This window comes from Triturus cristatus, chromosome 5_2, assembly GCF_964204655.1.
Source record: "Triturus cristatus chromosome 5_2, aTriCri1.1, whole genome shotgun sequence".
In the NCBI taxonomy this organism is placed as follows: Eukaryota; Metazoa; Chordata; class Amphibia; order Caudata; family Salamandridae; genus Triturus; species Triturus cristatus.
The window spans coordinates 454097993-454124663 of record NC_140588.1 but is presented as its reverse complement, the minus strand read 5'-3'; the positions used below and the strand labels follow the sequence as shown (position 1 = coordinate 454124663).

Sequence of the window (26671 nt, the reverse complement as noted above, 5' to 3'; positions counted from 1 at the left end):
CAAGACTAAAAGAATAAAGATGCAGTCCTACAAGATTACAATTTCATCAATGTAGTATTATGTGACAAAATACCCTCACTCACCCCGTCCTGCACACAATAGAGGGTACCATGTACATACCATCCAGGGCATTTGACCCTTCAACACAGCACTAGGGTACACGATCCTACAACACAGCACTAGGATACATGATCCTTCACTGCAGCACTAGGCTACATGACCCTACAACACAGTAATAGGGTACACGACCCTTCAACACACACACAAAATATTTAAGGACACAAGACAGGCAGAACGTAAAACGACAAACAACCCCTTGCCAGAGTACGAGATTATATATTCATTCAGAAAAACACATGCCACACACCATTACAATACAGGTTAAAACTCAAGATACCCTAGTGCTGCTTTGAAGGGTTGTGTACCCTACTACCGTGTTGTAGGGTGGTGTCCCACCCTCGTCGCCATTGTTGTAAACAAACAAGGTCCATATGTAGTCGTAGAGTAGGTTACATGAGGAGGTTTATTAAGTCTTAGTTACAGGATACTATAGAACAAAAAGGTATCCCTTCCAGAGTGCGACCGTCTCCTTGAAAGCTAATGTAGGACCTATGGTACGTCGTGTGATGGCACACCCACTATTAGGGGTGGGAAGAGAAAGGTGACCCTTTTCTTTATATAACCCTCACCCACTCTAGTAGTGGCATGCTTCATCACCCAGATCCCTAATGGTCCGGTATGAATTTCCAGTATAATATCTCTTGGAGATGGTTTTGTTCCAGCTTCTCCCTGAGAGTTAATTTCCAGTCTTTGGGCTGTCCCAGTTCCTACTTGTATCACAGTATAATAGCCAATATTATTGCTTCAGGTATTGCTTTGTGTAGGCCTGCCGTTTGTGTGCTCAGTGAGCACTGTCCTACTGCTTATCAGCCCACTGTTCTCCTTCGACACCTCACTTCAGCATCTTTGAGCTCATAGACTGCATTCAGCCTCTGTCTGCTGCACTATTCATGCTCTCTTGCATCCATATTCCTGATTGTAGTTTCACTCCTTGCAGAGCATCAGTACATCTGTTTTCCCTGGTGAGATGTGCGTTAGATCGTTTGCTTAGGGCTTTATATTTCCAAGGCCTGTATCTTTACTGTCACTGCTTTGAATGCAACGCAATATCCTTTCAACCTATGTTATCACTCAATCAGGATGTAAAAATAGTGTTCCTTGCTTAGTCCCTGTCCCACTTCATGTCCACTTGTGGCCCAAGACAGTCTATGCTTATGGCGATCCAAAGTACGAAGTCCAGGTATACCAACCTCCTCACGTTTAAATCTGTTTAGAAGATGGTGTGGTGTATATTTTAAGCCAGAGTAGGCTCCCTTAGCAAGGCCTCTTAAACAATCACTGAGGGTATTCCCCCACTCGCATCTATTGTAGTTCAATTGACTTGCTGAGAGTGCTGCAGACTACTGGTCTTTTCTCACCCTCTTCCTCCTGCTCACCCCTGCTGTCAAGGTAAGTTACAGTCCATCATACTGATCTAGTGGTCTATACTGGCTGTTCATGGGAGCCTCCACTGTACCGTTCGCTGTCCAATCCTGTCTCGCTCTTATCTCCGGTAGCTGATCTACCAGTCTTGATGCTGCATCTGTCACGGGACAAGTCCGTATTCCTTTCTGTCTCCACTCATTGAGCTCTCTGTTTGGGCACTTTGGACATCAGCGCTACCCAACTTGACCACCCCAGTTGCCTAAGCTACACCCACCGTCACAGGCTGCAACTGCCAGCAGCCATTTTGTGTTGATCTCCTCTGGTGCTATGGCATTGTGACAGCAGGCCAAAGGCAGAAGCAAGAGCGAGCTTTTATCTTTACACCACATCTGGGGATCGGTTACGATCCAGCTGATTTCTATTCACTATTCCAATTGAGCATTCTACTGTACCAAGCCTCGGAGGAGAACTCGAGACGTAAAATGTTTATACGTTTAACTTGTTCGCATAAATACATTACACAAAAAGAACTCAAAATAATTAACGCATTAAAAATAATAGCAAGCAATTACTATGGAATTGAAATGAGAAAAATGTGATGCATGGAATAAGCCCTTCTCATAAGCATTGTTCACTTAAAATGACTCTCAGGCGTTCAGACGTTTTGGTAGCCCTAGAACTTTTTCTCTGAATCAAGTCAAATTCACCATCTTTCTCCCTGATATTTTGAGAGAAATACGCCTTTGAATTCTCAGGTATTCATCACCCAATTAAGTTTTATATTCTCCCATCGTCTGTTTTTATGGCATTTCTAAAAAGTTTACAATCTTTATGCACTCCAGTAATTGTGGACCACTGGGCACATCAGCAGGTGTTAACATCGTCACCAACTTTAACTGTGCTATTTTTACATTTTCTTAAAAAAATAGGTTGTTCTGTTTTTCTGGAAAACTAATTATTTTTCTTGCCACAAGCTAAAGCCATTATCCTTAACCCGTTTTCTGCATGTCAATAAATACTTTATTCTAATCTACTAAGCCATAAAAGTTGATTTAAAAGAAAACAAATGCAGTACAATACACAATGATAATAGTAAAACTGCATATTTAAAATCCATTAAAGAAGGACACAAGTTACACAATTTGTAAATTCATTATTTGCTGCAAGCTTTTAATGCACTTAGAATATAGTTCAGCACAGCATAAATAACTTCTGGACTTCACAGATTATATAGATAAGCCAGGGTCAGCTTATAACCCCTTACCTCAGTGCTTGTAACACTGGTCGAATAAAGAGCTTAGTGCATTGGTGTGCAGAACCGTCACAAGGGCAAAGAGGAAGTGATGAAAACCAGCTGCCTTGCACTGGGAAAGCTGCCAAAAAATGTGTGGTTTGGAGGAGGAACCTGGTCTGCAAAAATGTTTGCCTCCCATTTAAAATTATTTGTAAATAAAGTTCAGGCTATGCAAAGGACTATTGAGGATACTCTCCCGACTCAAAACATCTATTCGCCATACGGGCCGAGTTAATATGTTTGTAGAAAAGGTCTTTGACTCTACCAGATTAAATGCTGCAAACACTGCCTGGGTTGGAGAAGTATTCTGGTATACACAGCTTAGTAAAACTGAGTTTAACAAACATGAGCCATGCAATGTCCAAAACTTTATCCAGAATCGATCAGTAAGTACTGTTTTACAAAAATGAGCCTCTGTGTTTTTCCATGTCATCCAACGTCTCAAAGCAAAGTACTGGGAGTGGGACCTTTAAAAGTTAAAAAGGTGTCTTCCCAGTGGAGGTATGGAGAGACATGTCATGGGCTGTGATTTCTTCCTGTAAAGTTTTCTTTCAATCCATGCTGTGTGCTTGGTCTAGTTGAATATCCTCTTTCAGAGTTTTCTTCAGTCCATCCCTATAGCACCATTACGTTTGGGGTTGTAAATAGAGCTTTTCTTAAGTATTCTAGCAAAATCTCTCAAGAACTCAAATCAACCCGAACTGAATTGTGGGCCATTATCAGTTAAAATAGAATTGTTCTCTCTTAAAGACTACTTCTAGTAGCTTAATGATGCCAGATGATGAAACCTCCAATGCACAAGCGACTTCAAACCATCTACAATGTAGACCAAGAAGTACAATTTGAAATGGTGTATAGTTCTCACCTCTCAACAGGCTAGCAATATCCATGGCAACCTCATCCCAAGGATGTTTTACAAACTAAGGGCACATGTCTATAGACCTGCACCTTATCGCTGATGTTGCATTCCCTACAATGTCTTACACAGCGTTCAACCACCGAGGCAACACCAGGCCACCAGAAACTGGAACATAGTTTTCACAATAACCATGGGTCCCTCGTGAGGCAAGGCAGTCGACCTAGCCCCGAGTCTCACAGGGGCAGAAGCCAAGTACCTCTCAACAGAAAGCAATTGTCAACTTCAAATTCAGTTACAGAGTAAATTATCTCCGAGCCTTTAAAACAGCGAGATGCATAGGCAATAAGCTCTTCAACCCCATTTCTCTTTTGAAGTAATACAGCTCTAACAACTTTTGGGCTAGAGTCTGTGGCCAAAATTGTGTCAACCCCAGACACAAATGCCTGCAAACTGGGTGCATGCTTTAAATCACCTTTCAACTCCAGGCATTACTTCTTACAACCTGATTTCCACCGAAACTCCACTTTTCTTTTCAATAGTGATCTTAAACAGTTTTATCAGCACTGTTGTTGACATATTTGTTATTGTATATAGTCATACCTAGGAATGAAGCCCATTTCTCCTTGTTACATGGCTCTATCAGATTCACAAATGTATAAACTAAATTGTTCTCCTGTCTAATGCTTGTACCAGATATTTGGTGTCCTGGATAATTCAATTTATGAACACCAAATTTGCACTTGTTTTCATTAAGCGTCATCCTTTCCAAAACCGATTGTACCCTTTCATCATGTTCAGCCTGATTTACTCTGTTGATGCATGGTGGCAATATTGGTAACAATAAACACCCAACAAACCTTATAAGACCTTCAAATTACTCTTTGAAAAACTAAAGTAGCAAACGCAAGCCCAAACAATATTCTCTTAAATTTATACTCCCCTATTTGGCGTTATGAAAGCAGTTAACTCTTAAAAGGAATGATCAAGTTCTATCTGATCGGTAAGCAGAAGTTTGGTCAAGAGTGAAGTATTTGGCCTCTGCAAGTGTTGCAACCAGTTCGTCAATGTTAGGCAACGGAAATCTGTCAACAGTTAACTCATGATTGAGTGATCTTAAATCGATGCATAAACATATCTTTCCACTTGCCTTTCTGGCTTCTATCATGGAAGCAAGCCACTCCATAGCTTCAACGCCCTCCAAATCAATCCGCTTTTGCAAGTTGACTTTTACTTTCTCTTGCACACTCAAAGGGACTCGTCTCACTTTACCTGCAACAGGAATTGCATCCTTTTTGAGCCTGATGTGCTGCTATAACCCTTCAAACACCCCAGTTGTTCATTTAACTTTTTTTGCATTTCTGCATAAAATCTGCTGCCTCTTGTTGCATCTCATGCATCCGTACTTGAGGGTTCATATTAGGATGTAGATTGACAGCTAGTAGCTTTTGATGTGGCCACCAAAACAAGTTATCACCTTTGATGGAGATTTATACTTTTTGTACAATACACGGATTGCGCATCTCCAACCTGGCATCAAAATAATTTGACATCTTGATGGAAGGTTCCCCATAGCCTCTTGGTTGTACATCTAACCTGCACAGTGAAGCTCTTCTTGCAAAGTTCTTTGCGAAAACGTCTCTAGTATTATGTTTAAATGTAAGCAAGAGCTCCATCTCAGAAGTACATCTGAGGAGTTAATCTTTACTATCTCAGAAGGATGTTCATGTTTAGAATTTTCTTTTTCTTTTTTGTTGTACCTCTTTACCTTTGTTCTTTAGGAATTTTATATTACAGTACTTCCCAAAATTACCTTTTGTTCCACACACATTACAAATAACATGTATTGCTGGAAAGTAACTTGCATTAACTTTGTGCCTGTCTGCCACATCTAAACATTCTCTTTTAAATTTCGCCTTTTCATCCTCATCCAATCATTTTTTTTTTTTACCAAACACTTTCTTCAACCTTCTCTTGAGAAATAGTTTGCGTGTTGCTCAACTCTGTCACACAACTAACCATGTGCTCAGCCCTCTTGGGTATAAAGAGGACTTCCACAAATGGCAGTTTAACTTTGAGCCACAGTTCTTCTCTAATCTTTTCGTTAACAGAACAAATTGGTCCTGTATCCTTTCCTCCATCCCACCAAACTTACTCATGAAAGCAAGTTTTCTGAGACTAGTGATGTAGTCTTCTACTGATTCAGCCTTCCCTTGCTAACCTAAGATCAAGGTGATACCTCTCCATAATCCTAGGTAATGACGATCTAACTTCAACATGCATATTTTGTATTCATTCAAATATTTGCTCTTCTGTACTCAGTTCAGACAAATCTCTTGAACCTCTCCTTCCAGACAGTGCAATAAAAAAAAGAGTACTTGCACTCTGCTGTGAGATTTATGTGACGGACCCTTCCAGCTCATCCACTTTACAGGTGGATTACCTAGACTAGTCAAGACAAACTAAGGAGTTACATTCTGCGTTTTTTTTTTTTAATGTTTTTATTATTTATTTATTTTTACATATTTAAAAACAAATAAGAAATTAGTCTGACAAATCAGACCCCAACAACTACACTACATTGTGCTGCTAACAAGTCATACGCATGCCAATCACCATAATACAGGCATGAGTAGTTTGCCCACTTGGTCAAAAAGGAGTGCTTGTCACCGGAGTGAGATTTGAGCAAATCTGGATGATGCTGAAATTTCACAAAAGATTTGGTATGCCAGTCTCTCCGCATTAATGGCACTAAATGCAAATATGTTTATATTTTGATTTTTGTATAAACAAACTTGCTTCCTTTGTTAACCTATTATCATCAATCCAATTCTTGAAGATGGTTGTCAATACAGTGGGATTGTTGAAACCCCTGTAAAGCATGGAACAAAAAGATACATAGGAATAGCACAAAGAGCTGAAATACCTGAAGACATGAAAAGCAGACAGATGAGCAAAGCAAATAATGACAAAAAGCACCTACATATGAAGCCGGAGATCCAAGCGCCCAGTATAGGGCCACACTGGAATAACAGTAGACCGGAGGGGAGTGTCCGAACAAGAGAAAATATCTGTGTAAACAAATAAGACAAAACCATAGGCTATAAAGATAGCCTATTGCGCACAATACAAAAAGAGGAATGGAGGGAAAAAAACGTGAGACAATACTCACAATCTCAACTACTCCAATAGATACTAGCTTTTGCCTCAATTCATCTGATATTACGGAAATGGGGATCTCTCCATAGAATCCCCAGAAGCCAAGGTATCTGCAGGCAAATTAGTGTATGAAATTAAAGTGGGAAACTATATGTAAGAACAGATATGGTGTAACAACAAGGGGTCTAGATACGACAGAATACCTGTAAAGTTCTAGAACACAGAATATTTCCCAAAATGTCCTCAGGCATGCCAATGCAACGAAGTCCCAGGGCAATGAGACATAATCTAAAGATCAAGGGACAAACGGTAAATAGTTAAGAGGGGGACTACTAACCCCCGAAAAGAAAAATATGTCGGTAAAGGAATCCGGGAGGTCAGAACAAATAGTACTTATTTCATATATCGTTCGCCAATGCCGTAAAAGATCTCTTCCCCCCCCCCCGCGATTTTGCTGGTGAAAAGACTACGTGCGTCCAAGTCCTATAAATACAGCAAACTTACGGGCATCTATACCCAGGAATGCGGGGCACCTGTGCTAACTAATAAAGACTAGAGTGGGATTTAAAATGAAGCATTGGCAGGAGGCTTTCGGCCTTATTGAAAGACACGCAGGGGGAGCTAGACAACTATTTTAGTGCTTGCCGGGAGGGAAACAATCGGCCATAGAGGCTTTTTCCAAAACATCCCGGAAAAATAAGGAAGCGACAAAAGTGAATAAATAAACTAAATAAAAGATACAGAAAATAATGTAAGATAACTAGGCGCTGAAAAAGTGATCACAGTAAAGCAACCTGAACGGTGCTACAATCGGAAGGACATGAAAGAATAATATGTCTGCCATGATGGAATGACAATGAATAGAAAGAACAGTGAAAACGACCAATCTGGTCAATCAAAGGCAAATTCTAATGCCCAAAACTAGACACAAAAGAGTAATAATAAATGGATGAAATCTAGACTAAATATATGGTCCCTCTGTGAAAACAGCAAAGAAAACAGGAGTGACGTACCTGAACCTGGTTAGATAATGGCCTTCTCCCAGGGGAATAGATCAAATTTAGACCCAATATGTGATACCCCTGTAAAAATCCGGTGAGAGACAGCAGAAAAGGAGAACGGGAGAGACGTATCTCCCATGGGAGGCACTCATTGAGGCCAGTGTTCGCAGTCTGAAGGGTAAAGATCCAAAAGACTTCTCTCTTAAGCCTCTGTGCATCCATATTGCCATCTTTCAGTCTATACAACCGTTCCAGGATGAGCCTTTTCAGTTCATTGACAGTATGTTGTTTTTCCAGCCAATGAGCAACCAAAGGTGCTCCTACCCTTTGGTTGCGAATAGAGGATTTATGTTCACTGAAACGTGTTCTAAACTCTCTACTAGTTTCCCTGACATAGCCTCTGTTGCAGGGACAACAAATAAGGTATATAACATTAGCCATGCAGCAGTTGATCATCTCCTTAAGGGGGAATCTTTTCTTTCCCCATTCCAATTCAGAAGTAACAATGGCTGCATCACACACGTGGCAATTGCCACATCTGTATGTCCCACATATAGGGTTAGACCCTGTGATGGATTTCTGAACCAAACCACTGTCTCGTGAAACCGATGCTCTGACCAACGAGTTTTTAAGGTTTTTGTTGCGCCGAAACGCAAAAAGAGGTATTTCAAGAGCCTCCGCGGTTTTGTCTGTATTTAAGATGTGCCATTGAGAGTTAATGATTTGCCGAAGTTTATCATTAAAATTAGAGAGGATAGTAACTACTACCAATTTGGTGTCTTCTTTCTTCTTGTTGTCACAGAGAAGGGCTTCTCGGTTAAAGTATTTAGCCCTTTTGTAGGAATCTTTGACCAATCTGTGGGGGTAACCTCTGTTGAGAAACTTGATTTTAAACTGGGAGGCATGAAATTCAAAGTCCCTGATGTTAGTACAATTTCTACGGAGCCTCAAGAATTGGCTGAAAGGTATGCTATTTTTTTGGCTCCGAGGGTGATAACTTTCGTAATACAAAAGAGTATTACGAGCGGTGGGTTTAGTGTATAAAGCCACCTCGATGATTTGATTAGTGACCTGAATCCATACGTCCAAAAATTCAATTTTAGTTGTACTGATGTTAGGACTGAATATCAAATGAGGGTCACACAGATTGATTGATGACAAAAATTCTGAGGAGTGGAACCAGAAGAAACTATGGAGAGACCATCCCTCAGCTGAAGTGCTGCTTGGGGGATTGGCCTGCAGTGGTTGCCTGACTGCCAAAGAGAGGAGAAAGGACTTTGTGTGCATTTTCATTCAACTTGTGTAAGGATCTCCAAGGGCTTGGAAAAGAGCTTGCCTCCTTCTAAAGTCTCAGGGACAACAGACTTCAACCACCAGCTCCCCAGAGTTCTTTGAAAGTGCCTGCTGCTGTTTTGGGCCTTCTGAGGGACTGCGTGTCGCAAGGAGCTGGAAGCGCGACTCACGGAGAAGAAGCGTGTCGCAGCCGCTGCCGTCGCATCACTGAACAAGGGTGTCGCCGCTGTAGCTGTCGCATTGCACCGCATCACGAGAAGCGTCCTGCAACGCTGAAGAAGCGTGTTGCCGTCGCAGCCGCTGCCGTCGCAGCCGCTGCCGTCGCATCACTGAATAAGGGTGTCACCGCTTAAGCTGTCGCATTGCACCGCATCAAAAGCGCCTCGCATACACGGAGTAGCGTGCCGCAGTCGGAGCTGCTGCCGTCGCATCACTGAACAAGGGTGTCGCCGCTGCAGCTGTCCCATCGAGCGGAAGCGTCTCGCATCGTTGGAGAAGAGTTGTCACCGCCAAAGCTGCTGTCGTCGCATCACTGGACAAGGGTGTCGCTGCTGCAGCTGACGCATAGTCGAGTCTTCTCGCAACATCGGAGAAGCGTGTCGCATCAGGAAGATCTTCACGTCTTTATTTCTTTGCACCAAACTTTCATCGCATCACCATCGTTGCAACACTTTCGTTGCCCTGCGTGTCGCATCTAAAGGTACATTGACTCAAAGTGTCGCATTTTAAGAACTAAAGAGAACTAAGCTACAACTACCCTTTTAAGTAACCGTATTGTGGATTTTTGTCGTTTATGGTCTTGTGTTAAATCTATATAAAGAATACTTATTTTTGATATAAAACTTGTGTGCTGTCCATTTGTAGTGTCACTTGATTACTGTATGTGTTCACAAATGCTTTACACACTGCCTCTGAGATAAGCCTGTCTGCTCGTGCCAAGCTACCAAGGGGGTAAGCAGGGGTTATTTTAGGAGTGTACCCCCTTACCTTGACTAGAGGCAAGGGTCCCTATTTGTCACAAGTCTCTACCTGTGCCAACTACAGACCTCCAAATCTAACATTATGTTTCTATATATTTATTACTTTGCTTCTAATTCAGCATATCCAATGCACTACCGTATATCACACCCTATATCTCTCGCAATATGTCCCCTACCTCCACTCTGACTCATCTCAAACCTCATTCTACTACTCTTTCCAATGGACTATCCAATTTCTCACCCTATGCATCTATCAATACATCCTCAACCTCCACTGTCTCATACTTCCCAAAACCCATACCAGTGCTGTAATCCTCAAAATAACCCTTTCTAGACTCTTCCCTCCTCTACCCCTCCTTGCATCATCTCATACCTCTTTTACTATTCAGATCTCCCAAACAAGCCTTTCTAAACCCTTCCCTCTGACTCTTCCCACTCCACATCCCAAACCCCCTCTTACTGTTATGAACTCCAAAAAAGAAGAAATGTAACAACAAATTCTAAACCCTTTCCTCTTCTATCCCTCCACTATTCCTTTTCAATCCAAATAACAGACTAACATGCCCACCACTCAAATTAATGTATATACTAATTCCCCACTAATCCTGTTTAGGTTCCAGAGTAGTGTGCTACTCGCCGAGAAGCGCTTCAACACCTCATCCGGGGTAGCAAGCACTATATAAATGCAAGCCTTTTCCTCTTGTATCCCTCCACAATCCTTCCTAATCGAAATAACAGATTAACCTATTCACCGCTCAAATTACTTCCATATTTCACTATACTAATTCACTACTAATCCTTTATGGGTTCTGGAGTAGTGTACTACTTACCAAAATAGCTCTTCGATGCCTCGTCAGGGGTAGAAAGTGCTATATAAATGCAACTACGATACAATACAATACAAAATTCATTCTAGTCAATGACAGAGTGCAAAGGAAACTCAAGAGCTAAAATGGAAACATGCGGTGAAAGAGAATATAACAGCAATTTAGCCAAACTTTGTAGTTTGAGAACTGGGAAATGTAATCCCGAAGTTTATATGCAACTGCTAGCCCTTATCGGCGTACTGTAACTCAAAGGAGAATGGAATACTAAATGTGAATCTGACTTGTCATTGTTATTATATTGATGCACGCGCCACTACACAAAAGATGCATGTAGCCAGAGTGCCATCCAACCTGCTTCAAGGTAATGAAGAGACTAGTGTAAAAAGCACCACTAAATCCAAAATGCCTCTTAGGTCATTTAAAAAAAAAATAACTTTATTTAAAAAACTTAGTTGATCTGCCGGAACTTAACAAAGATTGAGTTCTGTATCACATCTGATAATCATCGAATGATTTAAATAAAACCAAACTCGTAATTCCGACCGGTGCGCAGCGTAAGCAGGGGTTTATGCTAGGCCTGGGCAAAAATTTAGTTCCGTTCGCGGAAATTGCGATAATTTGACATTTTTGCGTTCCGCGGAGAGCGCGAAAATGTCAAAAATTCCGGTTTCCGCAGCTTGGCGATAATTTGTTTCTTGCTCGCGCTGTAAAATGATACATTCTCGCGCGCGCGCGATCGCCTTACCTGAATCCCTGCGTTCGCCGACAAGTTTTCTTGATCCGGTCGCGTTCTCCATGAGATGTTGTATTGTTTTTAGCCATTTGCGCTGTCTCGCGACAGTTCGCGCCCGCAGTGACGTCATGCGTCGCGCGATCACGTCTTTCTTCTCGCGATCATGCACCGCGAGAACAACTCAAAACAAGATGGCCGCGCCCGCAAGCAACCACATGGGTAAGTTGGCGACCCGCAACCATGCAGAAAATCTCGCGAACATGCCGGAAAAAAACTTCCGCATCTTCGCGATATTTCTGCTTGTTTGCGATAATTTTAAACATTCTCGCGATAATTTGCGAAGGTTAATTCCGCAAATTCCGCCCACCCCAACTTTATGCACAGCCAGGTCGAAATACACCGACCTACACGTAATCCGGCCCAAAATGTGAAAAGAAATGTAGAAAAAATACATTGCGCAGCTCGTTTTAGAATTAAAAGTGTCTCTGAAGAGTATTGTATTTATCATGTATGAAACTCACAGTGAGGTGATTTAGAATCCAGGACATACAACTTGAAAAGAGATTTAAAGTGTTTGAGATTGCCCAATGGTGCGAGTGTCCTGATGAAGAAAAAACTGCAGTTTTGGAATCCGTGTCTGATGAGTCCATGAGTTAGTGTTAAAAGCGAAACAAAAAAAGAATAAGAAGGAATTGGTAAGCTAACGTCCTCCCCTAATATCTATCAAATGTGTACATGAACAATATCTGGGCAACGTTTTCACCTCTTTTAATATCGGAGTTCAGTCGATTTCTGAAAGGGAGCGGTCTAAAGTGTGGGGGGGAGGGGGTGCAGCGCTATGCTGTGCAGTAGTTTTAACTTTTGATCCGTTTTAAATACTAGTCAAATTTTAACTTAAAATCTGCAAATTATTCAGCAGATGATGAAGTATGTGGCGAATGCGCAAATGTCCGTTTTTATGTGGAAAACTCTGGCTGCACAATCAGGTTTTTCCACCATTTCAGATTATAAACCAAGACGTCAAGTGTGTTTTCATGCATTACACTCATGCTTTTTTGCCTAAAGAATTCTATAGTCTGTTTAGCTGAGAAGTAATTCAGATGGCGGGTGTTTGTGAGGCAGTGTACCAAGGAGCTTTGATGACTTGCTAAACTTTGAATTTGTTCTTGATAAGACCACCTAGATGCCGGATACCGGTTTGTTTGTTTATTTATTTATTTATTTTTTTACCTGGGGAATATTTTGAAATCACTCTAAAGCTACCCAAAACGCAACGTCCATCATCGCTCATCCCTAAATTGCATTCCAGATGTATTACCGAGGCATTGGGATAAAGGAGGTGAATTTATTTATTATTATCGTAAACTATGATTGATGAGGAAAACTGGGCTTCCTGAATCCCGAGAGTGGCGACTGTCCCTTTGCCTGGAGGCTTCCTATGAAAAATGATTGCGGTGTGGCCGTTGAGTATTGGGTCCAACACCCCCCTCGTGATGTTATTACAGTCCATTTCGAAGTAGTAAGGGAAATACATGTTGATGTCACCAGCTGCCCGGAGTGCAGAACAGATGTTCGGCGCACACAATAGCAGCTCGTACAGATTGAGTGATTGTGGAAGGGAAAGGTCAGGTTTGTCAAGATCTTTCACGGCTGCTTTGGTATTACAAAAAAAGTCATGAATCTTGAACTGTAAAGGCCACATGTCGCCAGTGCCGAGTGCTTGGGCAGTCCTGATGTATTGTTTCCATACCGAGCTATCCCAGTGGAATAAACCTGGTCTTGAAATGAAATGTCCGTTTAGCCATTCTTGGGATGTTACAGGCCTTCGCCGTCTATGGTTGGAAACTGGGAAAAAAGGTTGCAATATCCAACCCCCCCATCCCTGCTCCAATTCAGTTGAAGCTGCACCTTTTTACAGAACTCTACAGCATAATGCAATAACAACCCACCAACCAGCTTCCTCTTCATTCACCTGTTGACTGAATTCTTGCCTGTTTCATGCACAGCTCTCTGCTGTCTTTGGCAAGCACATACATTCATAAATGTTTGCATGCATGCATATATTGCACTTAAATTTAACGTTTCTATACAGTCTTTGGATGGACTGCAGGCTTGGATGGGTGACCACCCCCCACCAATCAACCCAATTTATGCAGTGAACCTAGGTGCCCCTAAAGGGGTTGAACGGTAATTCTTCATTCCTAGCACTACGCTCCTCCAGAAGGTAGGTTCTGCTGTTAAGGCCGCAAAAGCTTCGGTGCTCCATGAAAGAAGTCTAATTTTAATGGGCTTTTTGCCCCCTCCCTAAAAGTACCTCCGAGCTACCGTTACCATGCCAACAGATCATTGGACCTGGCTGAGTGATGTTGCAGTAATTCTTGTCCTTGTCAACTCGGAGCACAAGACCCTGAAAGAACTGCCAGAGCCCCGTTTCAGAAATACGGAGGGAGATTCAGTTGCCCTCTTTTCTCTTTGCCAAACGAATTCCTTCTTCCTCCATCTCACCAGTTCACCCTTTCCCAAAACGGCCTGGACCCTGATCAGATCTTAAGTGGCAGTCGCATCAAAAAGAAGCTGTATCCATTTTGCTCCCTTCTGCCTCCACCCCAAGTTCTGACTAAACCCATTGTTACCCCTAGCTGGGATGTAGAACATGCAACTTACAACCTCTCCACATTAATTCAGTGCACACACTATCTAACCAGCAATGACAGCATACTTAAAGCCACCTCCGCGATTCCTTCCTTCCCCACTTAGTCGTAGGCTGCCCTAAACTCCCCTGTAATTTACTTCACCAGACTGATCCTCAGCGCCTTCTAGCTCGCCACCTGCAGAGATTTGTATGTAGCCTGGGTTCTCAGAGTTGAATTAAAATGGCACAGGAAGTTAAAATAAAATGGGAACTGTGAGTTTGTAACAATGAATGGTTGATCATATGCAAGTAGAAAACTATCTTAGTATCCAAATTGCTAGTGCGAGTGATGCTTCCTGTAGGAAATTGGGTTACTGTTTGAGGGGTTTGAAATGCTACTCAAGTAGCAACTACAATTTCTGTCAGGGTGAGACACAAGCAAACCCCAAATTAACCTGTGCTCAACCCTGTCATAGCTTGGCACAAAAGCGGTCAGGCTTAACTTAGAGTTAATGTGTAAAGTATTTATGCAGAACTTCAAACAGTAATAACGTGAAAACACAACACAAGAAAAATCTCACACCAATGTAGAATAATTGAGTAACATGTTATATATTATATGAGACAAAAACAACACAAATCCAATTAGTAGAAGCAGACACATGCAGTTTCAAAGTTTTAATTAAAAATAGTGCCTAGAAGCACAAAGAGCCAAATGTTATCTGGTTGTGATGGACTGGATACAGAGACCAAGTTAGGTCCACTGAATAAAGTACCTTAAGCCCTAGTTTGCGTGACATTACGAGGTCCAGCGTCGAGGATACACTGTGCAACGGTGGGTCTGAAGAAGCTGTGATAAAGATTCCTGTGTCATCGAGGATGCGGTTGATGTGGGGCTTGCGATGCAAATGCCTACGACAAGATTGTGTCGCTCAGTGGGGGTTCAGAGGAGACTGCATGCTGCGATGGGAGGTCCTGGACGGTGATGGATCAAACCCAGATCTGTTGACTGGGTGTGAGTGTTTGATTGGTTCTGATGTTCCGTCCATCACCACCCCTTTTGTACCGCGATGGGAGGTCCGGCATCGGGGATGTGTTGCACTGCGGTGGTTCCATAGCAGAGCTGCAAAGTGATGCATCGTGTTGCGTTGGTTCTAACAAGACCACAGCTGGGCTTTCAGAGCACCTTCAGGCCCACTTTCAAAGGGCCATGACTGAGGTGGCACCAGTTGGGGAGGTAAGACTCGCAGCAGACAGAGTTTAGGTGCTGGGTTCAAGGTGGTTGGAGCTTTTTCTGTCCCTGAGGCTCATATCCGGATGCCAGCCAACTAGCCCTTGGAGTCACTCTGGTAGTCCTGGAGTCAAGATACAAGTCCAGTCCTTATCACTCAGGCGGCATGGCAGCAAGGCAAAAGAGTAGCAGTCCTTCTTATAGAGCAGCACAAGAGCCCTTATGAGTCTTCCACAGGTTCTGAGGTGTACGGAGAGTTGGGTCTGAAGGTCCACTTAGAAGTAGGAGAAGGTTCTGGAAGTTTCCACTGCCAGAGGTGCTTGGAATTTCTTGCCTCCCTGCTCTGGCCTCAGCTTGTCTGGAGTGACAAAAGACTAATGTCAAACCTTTGTGGGCTGTCTAGGGGCTACTCTATGGGTGACATATATGTATTAAAAGGAAGCTTTCGGCCTGGTAAAAGGTTTATATTGCCTGGTCAAAATGGAAGTTTAAAACTACAGACACAGGCTGCAATGACAGGCCTGAGACATGTTTAAAAGGCTGCAATGACAGGCCTGAGACATGTTTAAAAGGCTATTTAAGTGGGTGGCATTTCATTTACAGGCCCTCTGTACATGTAGTACCACTTTGTTAGGGACTTACTAGTAAATTAAATGTTCCAGTTGGGGGCAAGCCGGTTTTACCATGTTTAAAGGGAAGCGCACAAGCACTTAAGCACTGGTTAGCAGTAGTAAAGTGCGCAGACTCCTAACGCCAACAAAAACTAAGTAGGCAAAAACAGGAGGATTGAAGGCAAATATTTGGGGGAAAACATGACAAGGATGTTAAGTATACAGGAGGGTATACACCAAGATACTGCTGGACACTCAGACACCCTGCAAACGGCTGATGACCTGGGGGCTTGCAGCATGTAGGCAGGGACCGAGAGGGAGCTGCCTTGTCAATCATGAGATTTGGCTCCATCCATGTAGACCCCAGGTAAGAAGACTACCAAGCCTGTACAGGAAACCTGTCCATTCTCTGCTAGCCAGCTGCTGCTGAAGATGAGAAGGCAGCAGGGCGTGGCTGTAGAGAAAGCATGAAGAAAGAACCTCAAAACTGTGGTGATACACGAGGCCCCATAAGAGCACTACTGGTAGCTCAAGTGCACCACCAAGATTAAAACAAAACAGAACCTATTTAAATCAGGCCAGCATAGCCCAAGATATCCATAAAAGTTGCAGTCCATTGTGTGTGGCATGCAGAAACACTCACAGTGGGTGCTCTGAGGCATGGGTGGACACAAGGAAATGATGGACGGACCGCTGGAACTTTTCAGACACTCTCCCCCAGTCACAGATCTGGGTTGAATCCATCATCGTTCTTTAGGCATGGGTGAACCTCCACATTAAGAGAGTCCTGCAGAATCTGTAAATCACTCTGGAAAAACGTGGCCAATGGGTCTATCTTTGGGACCAATAACACTGTTGTGGAAGGGATGCTTCTGGGTGTTCCTTGTCCCCCCAGGGATGACGAAGTCTGAACTACCACCGAGGAAAATCCTGTGCCTATTCCATGGCCCCATGCCGTCGGGGTCCCTTCACGGCACCAATGCCAAGGAGCGCATTCGTGCTTCTTCTAAGCTTTGTCCTCGCTTCTGAGGGAGTGGAGAGAGAACAGTCGGCTCCACCACCTGTGACTGAGAAGTGCGTTTCTGGACGGGTGAGGAACTCCATGTTCCGTGCTTTCATAGAATAAGTGTGGGGGTGCACTCAGAGTGGCAGGGGTACCCAGACAATCGCTGAGGCTGGTGCGAAAAAATGCTTACTGGTACGTTGGAAGTTTGCATCAAATGCCGTAAGAGAACAGCCTTGGGGCAAAGAGGAGTTCCATGATACACTGGGATGGCAGTTTCTCAGTTTTTTTCTCGTTTTGTTCCCGATGGAGCAGAGGCGCCACAGTGTTCTGATTCTGCGGGCCTGATAAGAGCAATACATGCCTATCCTCCACCACTAATGCCTCGCCATTAGTACCCCCACATGGAGGGGAAAAAGTGACACCCTGAGCCTTTTTGCGTGCTACATTATTAATTATGTGTATTATTGTGATTTATGGGGGTTACGGGTTGCTGTCCCACAAACTGTTAATGGTGGCTCAGACTTACTGGATATAGCCCGCATTTATGAGATTACTTGATCACTGCATTCTTTCTTTATTGCGTACCCCTTGATCTGCGAGGCCATTTAGAGGGTATTCCCATTGGCTTTCCGTCTGCCACTTTGTACATAGTTATACTGTTGTGTGTAATCTTTAGTTGTGTTTTGTGAGTATGTATGTGTATTAAAAGAAATCTATATTAAAGCACCGGCTGGACGTAGATTTAGTGAGTGGTGTGGGTTGTGTTGCTGAACTCTGCGTTTGTAACTCACACCACTTCCCTGGTTAAGCCTTGGGCTGCTCGGTCTCATCACCCTGACAGTTAAGTGCTAAAAGGGGTTCTGGGTTAGTGCGTCTGAGGGTCCTGCAGTAGGCCAGAAGTGAAAGACACCCGTTGTCACAATCGGGGGCCCAGTAACTGACTGTCTTGGGGCACTCTGACAGGTTTTATCGCAGCACAGCTTTGTTATCAAATCACTTACATCAGTTAGTCTTTATGGAAGGGAGCCCACCTGAGCCGGTCACTAATTTCCCACTGAAAGTAGTTTTGCTCCAGTCCTCTGGCCTCTTGGGGGACCATCACAAAGTCCCAAGATATTCAGCATTAGTTCTTTGTCACCTCTTTCAACTTTCCTCTCCTGCATTTACACATTCCAGCAACAAACTGCTTGTCAAAATGTGAGATCAGAAGTGGCACCTCACTGACTATTCCCCTGTCCAGTTTCAGGTAATGAATGTCGCCCTTCAATTCTCCTAAAGCCGACGAGTCGTGGGATCCCACCGCCAGGGGCATAACACCAGCCCCCGCGGTGCACTGCTCATTGCCTGCTTACATGATGTCAAAGATGTGTCATGAGCTTGGGTTTAACTTCCCTTGAGTACAGCCCCTTTCCTTATGCCAAAGGCAAGAGCTGAGATGAAGAGTGCAGTCTGTTGCCTTCGAAGCTTTTGGCCATGACCCAAGAAGGCCTGTTATTCTTATTAGATCATCCCTGAATTAGACTTACCCCTACCTGCCCTCTCCCCACTTACTCTCTACTTTCCGTCCTTTCTGCTGGCATACAAAGGCACTCCACTAAAACCTTCCCTGAATTTTAGGTAAATGCCTGCAAAAAAGAAAGTCAGTAAGCCCATCCACATTTATGGCATTGCTGCCTGCAAATAGAGCCTTCTTAACTAGGATGTGCTTCTTGGGTGTCTGCTAACCAAAAAGGCAAATACTCTTTGCTTGATGTAGCTCGCAGTTTCTCCAAATATGATGAGTTTGCTCGTTCTAGCCTCCTAGACATTTTTCCTAATTATTATCCCAACTTACCAACTTTGCTAGCAAGCAGCGGGTCTGTGGACCCAATTAACTAGCCCTCATATAGGTTTATTAATCTATAGAGAGAATCCTTGATATGCCAAAATGAGAGGCTTGTGTTTCAATGTCATAAGCCCTCAAAAAATGTTATTTTGGGTTTCCACGCTAGTGCCACTGTGCTCTCCTTCTCTTTCCGTGTCCAAAGATGACCACAGTTATCAGTAATTAGAGTGACCTACTCACAAGTACTTTTGATGCAATCATTTTACCAACATAGCGTTTTTGTTATTGACGGAGATCAGAATATTCTAAGTATTTTCTATAAAGAATATTATACTTGCTTTCTCCACGAAGTTTCAATAACATGGAGTTGCCCTGGATTTAAAGTGTACGGACATTGGCTTCTGGTATGGCATTACTTAAGACATTTACAATAGACTGTGGAGAAAAGTGTCAAAAGGCCAGATAATTTTAAAAACTGTTAACCTAATTAGATTGTCTTCAGTTGAGTAATTGTGTAACTCTGATTTGATCTAGACAAAGTTTGGTTTGAATTCCGTTTTTATTCAACATAAGATGAGATGGCGACAGTGCTGGTGTTTGCCTGACGTGGCACAAACCTCTATGGCTGCTTCTTTAGGGCAGCGTGTGCATCTTCTTTGCATACATATAAGGATGAGTAACCTTTTCTCCATGTACCTGAGCGCACAGATTTATTTGCCCGACATGCAATGCATGCTGTTTCTTCAAAGCCACTGGGCAGGATGGAGGAAAGAAGGATGGATGTGGCTCCCAGTCCCAGAATGTGGGAGTGACTGAGCCTCTATCCCAGCCTTGGCTGCTAGTCATGTGTGGTTCCTCATCCATGCACACTTTTGGAGCAAGGCCAAACTTAGAACAAACCCACAACAATTATCATCTCACCAAGCTACAACAGATGCCACTTCATGGGTATCATTTATGCCAATCTACCATGGGTGTCTTGTCTTACCAGTGTTGTATTTTTTTGGTCTGATCATATGCCAGCACCCCTCTAAATCGGTCTGATAGTTTATGAAATAAAGTTGAGACCAGATAAAATGGCTGAATTAGTTTGAGATAATCTATACCACCTCAACCTTTCTAAGGATATCGAAATATTCACCAGCGACCATCATAAATGCATTCTAAACGTAACAAACACCTTGGTGTCACCAAAATACATATGTCTGCACTGCAGACCCGTTAAACTCCACTTTTTCTGAAACCCATTTCACCCTCAAAAGAACTCTTTGTAATTCGGAAACATTACACCTATCTATGTCTCCTATTCAGTTAAGCTAAAAGCAGTAAGAAAAAGCATCAAGAAAGAATTACAAGAACCCCATTTTAAACACCAAATCTTAATACATAGAAAACCAGAGCTCTTCCTCCAACAGCTCCTTGGGTACTGTATTCAAACACATCAGCGACAGAAAAGATCCTATCGTCTGCAGACTCGTCTATGTTGAACTGTAATAAAAGTATGCCCTTCTTTATAGAAACAAAATCCGTGCTGGATAAAACATTTCCTCTCTTCAAGCAAAATTATTTTCTTAGTTACAAAACTTCACTGTTACTTTTTCACCCACTTCTGTATTGGAGCTAATATGATCCAATATCTGAAAGCAACCAGCTGTTTCTAGGACAACATTCTTGCATGTATCATACAAATTACATCTTTTTGAGACAGCCTGGCTGTATTGTTTATCTGTATGTATCCGATTCCTCACAAGGCCTTTTGTCCAACTCCCCAAAAATAGGCCAGATTAGCCCATTCTCACAAAAAGTAATCCAGACCTGAGCAATCATGCCAAATATAGATTGGTAACCAACCTATCATGGCCTAGCAAAGCCACTGAATGTTGGTTCCAATCAGTTAAGCAAATTTGTCAGCGATAATCAACACATCCGTATCTATCAATCGGGTTTCAGACAAGATCCTCCGTTAAAACTGTTACCACAGATGTACTTGGCAACATCTACTGCGTCATCGATGAAGGAGATTCCTGTATGTGATGATATCTCTCAGAAGCTTCCCACTCCATTGATCCTCCATGGATGTGATTCCAAGACAATTTTAGGCTGCTAAATGTTCTTGAGCGCAGAATGAGCATTCATAACCAGGTTCTAAATTGGCTCACTTCACAAATCTGTAGTTGCAGCAATCTGTTCAAATTTCTCACTATCCTCTCCTCTGCTGTTAACCTGACTTGTAGAGTCCCTTATGGCTGCATTCTGAGCCCATTATTATTCGACTTTTGTCTGGTACCTCTCTCGGCTATACAAAGAGTCTGGAGTTGGCATACGCCAATACACTGATTACACGCCACTCTGCTTAAAAACATGAGTTTACTAACATTCACTCATTAAAGTCTTAACTCTAGAAAATACAGCTGTAGATAATGTGCAAGTTCCTCCTACTAAACAGGGTTCTTGCGCATCGTTCCAAGGAACACAAGCAAACCTGTGACCTCCCCCCTGAACAAACTCTACTTGGACGGCTTACACCTAACAAAATGTTCACCTGTGAAATACCTTTGTTTTACTATGGAAGGCTCTGGATGAACCTTTAGGTAAACCAGGAATTTTACCAAAGTGCTTGTGCTCAGACGTAAGGCACACACACCTCACATCTACTTCAGTCCTGGTCTTCAAAACGACTAGCATATATGACAAACAGGAGATTTGTATACAGGTAGGTGCATGTAGGAATAGGTCGGCCAAATACGTTGTATGGGATATGCTTGAAAGGAGGGATGAAAAGGGAGTGGAGGAGAAAGCTGTAATAACGTGAATGTTCCTGTTTCTTCATTCCTTCTTTGTATTACATCATAGGATTTATTATTATTATTCACTGCTTACTTTTAATATGGTCTACACCTCAGAGCGAACTGTAGTTTGCTGTTCATTGATGTGTTTTATCACTGAATGCAGTGGTATTCGTTTTAGTGACATTAGAAGGTTGAAACAGTTGTTTCCCCCGAACTTCTTTACCTTCCAAAATGCTTGCTCTACAGCAATCTTTCCACCTGAAAGACTTTCTTCCACTTGAGAGGATAGAATTGGGATAGTGGGTCAATACCAGTCACCCCCCTCACTGAAGGTATTCACATAACTCAACATTGGTGTAATTTCTCTGGTGATACATTGCACATTGGATAAATAGAACTCAAGTTCCACACAACAAAAGTGGGATCTTCCCCAGAGGTTCCATTTTTATGGCAGACTGTTGTAGTCTCGAACGGACTAGCAAGGGTGTATCTTATTCAGTGAGATTGAGGGGATGCAAATCTCAAATTTCTCAACTATACACACCGTGGGTTGCAGGGTGAAAGGGTGAGATGACCAAGATTCGATATGGTCTGTTCCCATGAGGAGCATTGTCAGTACTGATTTGCATTACGTGGTTCTTTTGGGCTGATTTAGAGGTTAGCAGACAGGTACTCCATTGCAACCACGATGGAGTACCTCATACGCCCACCTGAATTTGAGTAGGGCGGCCGACAATCGCAGACAGAGTAAAATTTATTGAGTCATTAAATTTTCCTCCGATGGCCCAACGGCATTGGTGCCATCTGAGGTAAGCCATCCGACCGTCAGCCCTATTTAGAGTAGATGGTCAGGCGACTTTTGTTGTTTTTAATTTTTTACAGTCACCCACCTCCAGTTACTTAAAAAAAAATTCCCCGCTTTGGAAAAGTCTGATGGCCAGCCTACATGCTCAATGGAGCCATCCATCAAACGTTTCCTATATTGACAGGACCTGCTATGATGATGATTGCTACCAATGTATAGACATTTCTGTGGAGCTGGCGGGCATCTTTAAATTAAAAGACAAAGTAAAGGCAGAGTGGGGGACCTAAAGTCCTCTGTTACCCTGCCTGCATTTACTCCCTCTGCCAAACCCTAAATTAGTAATTCTGTTGAGAGTGACTCAGTGGGCAAAAAACAATGGTTTGGAATGCTACCTGGACTCATTGTCACTGGTTAGACTATTTGCAAGCGTTCGTCCCATTATTTTGGTTGTTTGATTGGCATTGTTATCCTTCGATACTTGAGACGTGCCAACTTCCATCCTAATTAATATTGCCAATCATTTGTGAACTCTAAAAAGTAGAACATTTGCATCCATTCAAGGAATACTTCTATAGGTTAACATTTGCTACTACTTTTGTAAATAGGTCACTATATATATATATATATATATATATATATATATATATATATATAATCTACTGGCAGTCGCCAGTAGATAGTTATAGTTAGGACCGTGTTTGTGGCGGTCGCCAGTAGATAGTTCTAGTTAGGATCGTGTTTCCATAGGAAATCCGCAACATTCTATTTGGAATAACTTTGGCGCCGATTGACGAATCCTCGCGAAATTTTCTAAATAGGTGGGGCGCTCCGCTCCGCTCCTTCCGTGAAAGTCTCGGGGGGATTCGTCAAGCGGGGGCTGAGAATAAGGGGGGTCCCAAACCGCGTTTTCCCCATGCATTTTTCCATAGGACCTTTAGTCCAAGCTACAGCCCGAACGGCTGAACAGAATTACTTGAAATTTGGCAGAGAGGTAGTCCTCAGGTCAGGGATGTGCCTTTTGCAGGTCTGGTGTAAATCTGTTCAGTAGTTCCTGAGAAAATAGCATTTAAAAGCATATATATATCTATAAGCGCGCACTGTGCGCGCACGGTAAAACTTAACGTACGCGCACGCTGCCGTGCGCGAGCGCGATTCTGATTGGTTGTTAGATCTTAGTAAACATTCAAATCGGTCGAAACGGGAAGTGTCGGCCGCCATTTTGTCTCTCGCAGTCCGAGGGGGTGAAAAACAAAGGTGGAGAACGTGAAAAGGGGGCAGGGTGGACAGTTCCTGACCCCCTAGCCTTTGTCAGGGGGTCCCAGAAGGACCCCCAAGGGCCAAAATTTCCTTTAATTTTTTTGCGAAAAATCGAGGAGTGCGCGTAGCGTGCGCGTACGGTAGAAACGGAAAAATTCTGCGAACTGCGTAACGTGGGCGCGCGGTGCACGAAGTGCACCGTGCGCGTACGGTACACGCACGGTGAAAAACCTTTAAAAAATAAATAAATAAATACATAACTTAGCATTTAAAAAAACGTACAAATTCACTGAAAAAACCATAGGTTTCACACACGTTATAGTTAGGAATTAGCATTTAAAAAACCTTGCAAATTCACTTAAAAAACCATAGGTTTCACACATGTTATAGTTAGCTGGACATTTCACTCGTGAAAAACCATTGAAATTCCCCCGTTATAGTTAGAGCAGGCAACTATAACTCACGCGACCGCAATCCTCTGCTGATGACGTCAGATATTACATCACTGATGACATATGTGTCTTTCTGAAAAAAAAATATTTGTAATATATGTATAGCTAAAAATTAATGGAAGAAGACATGGGTAAATAAGTGTCTAAATACAGTGATGTAATATCTGACGTCATCAGCAGAGGATTGCGGTCGCGTGAGTTATAGTTGCCTGCACTAACTATAACGGGGGAATGTCAATGGTTTTTCACGAGTGAAATGTCCAGCTAACTATAACATGTGTGAAACCTATGGTTTTTTTCAGTGAATATATCCGATAAAGACTCCGCTGCGAACAACGCAAGAAACAGTTGCACTCAGGATATATTCAGCAAAAAAAGTATTTATTGACTTTGATATATAAAGTTTCACATTGCCAAAGCTTTAGGACGCACTTTCCATCGTCAAAATAAGGCAACAACACCATCTGCAGCTCCCTGGATGAATAAATTGCCTTACGCATTTCAGACATAAATCGTCCTTATTCATAGGCAGAGCAACCTCGAATGAAAGGCACGGAAAACAGATACCTTTTATTGGCCACAGGTGGAGCCTCGCAAACCGAGTAGAATGGCATTATGGGAACAGCAGTTCTGTAATTAGCCTCGTAGTTTATGATAAACAATAAAGTCACTCCAAATATATTTCTCACAGAACTGCTGTTCCCATCCCCTCCCTGGAGCTACTATTTACCATAATCTATTTTATTTGACGGAACAGAAGAAATTCAAAATAAGAACACGATTAACATACATGTGCATTGTGCGGACAATATCTTTTTATACTAGTTCAAGTGGTTATAGGTTCCAATGAATATTAATTTATTTTCCTGATTCACTATTCAGTAGACTGGACTTGTTTTATGTGCAAATCAGTGTAATGTTCAGAATTTTCAAAAGCTATACTGTGCACAGGTACTTTGAACATATAGTAAGATCCGGTTCTGTAGAAATTGAAGCTAGCAATGCTTATCAACTAAATATTTCTTTAATCCAGTAACATAGTAATGGCAATGCATATCTTTTATCCTGGGACTAAATATGGGTAAAGTGGTAGTATATTTGTAACGTTATGCAATTGTACATTAATATACATCAAATCCAATCTTGAATAGCATAGGTTGAGCTTGCGCTACCACGCATGTTACTAATTACTATTAGACTGCCTTGCTGTATTTTGTGTTAAATGCTCTCTAGTGAATAAGTGACTCATTGTTCTTACACGTTTTTATTTGCCTTTTTAGACCAATATAGATGTTTGCCCTGAATGTGGTCATCTGAAACAGAAGCACATCCTGTGTGGGTTTTGCTACGAGAAGGTGCTTAAAGAGACTGCCAAGATCAAAGAGGAGATTAGATTGAAGGAAGGTGGGCACTTCAATGTGGCCACTGTAGAGACGGCAGTCCTTTATGAAGGAGAGAAGAACACAGAAAGGGATGAAGGAAAGAGGATCATTGAAAGAAACCGGAAGCGCCCCGCGTGGTTCCCGTTGAATTGATGTGTAAACAATGCATATTCCTAGAACGATGACAGAGCTCTGTTCAGCCAAGACAAACTCTGAACACCACAAATTATTTCACTTTTTTGTTTGTTTGTCTGGTATAATATCAAATAAGAAGTAGTCTTCTCAAATATTACATTTTTGTGTGTTTTATTTTGTATGTTTTTAATGCCTTCCATCATTTTTTGACTTCAGGGGAGGAACCGTTGATGAATGAAATATGCCATCTGCAATGTTGTCAAATATGCTACATTTTGTATGACCACATAGCCATAAAAATATCTCGACATTTGATATTCTGCAGTACTTTGTCTTCATTTGAAATCCAGTTTTGACTTCTATTCAGCAAAGTAGTGGGAAGGGTGGTAGAAACTGCAAATTTGGTTTCTCCTTTGTAAATGATAAAATTACTACGTGTCTGTAGGCAAATTACTTTTGTTTTTAATTTGTCCTAGAAACCCTTACTGCCACCCAAGGTTTGTTCTCCAGCATTGAATCTTTCATATATTCACATGCTTGAATCTTCCCCGTCGTCATGGTGGGAATCTCACGGTATTAGAAATGTAGCAGTATAAAAGAAAAATTCCATGAAAACCAATACAAAGGTATTATACTCTGGTAACCTATTACCATCATTATATGGTTCAAAAGTCGGCCAATGATACGCCAGCCCTGAGATCACAATCCCCTGCAGAGCCCCCATACCTCAGATTTCTAACCGCACGTCGTGTGAGAAGAAGCTCTGCTCAGTTTTCTCTCTGTGGTGAACTTTTGACCTTGCTTTCATCTCAGTATTTCTCTGGAAAAGAGTTATTGTTATTTTCTTCATTTGGGAAGATGTCGGAGGGCTCTAAGAAAACATTATTCAGACCCTTCAGATCTTGTGGGAAGGCTAGA

The 26671-nt window shown here is 42.3% G+C and overlaps 1 protein-coding gene across 1 annotated transcript in view; it reads left to right on the top strand.

Annotated features, from left to right (window-relative positions):
* MRPL32 (mitochondrial ribosomal protein L32) overlaps positions 1–26068 on the top strand; it is a 65726-nt gene extending 39658 nt beyond the window's left edge. The window contains exon 3 of the mRNA XM_085607423.1: positions 25517–26068. Within this exon, the coding sequence (XP_085463549.1) occupies positions 25517–25771 (255 nt within the window). The 3' untranslated portion in view covers positions 25772–26068. The remainder of the gene's footprint in view (positions 1–25516) is intronic.
* The last annotated feature ends 603 nt before the right edge of the window (positions 26069–26671 follow it).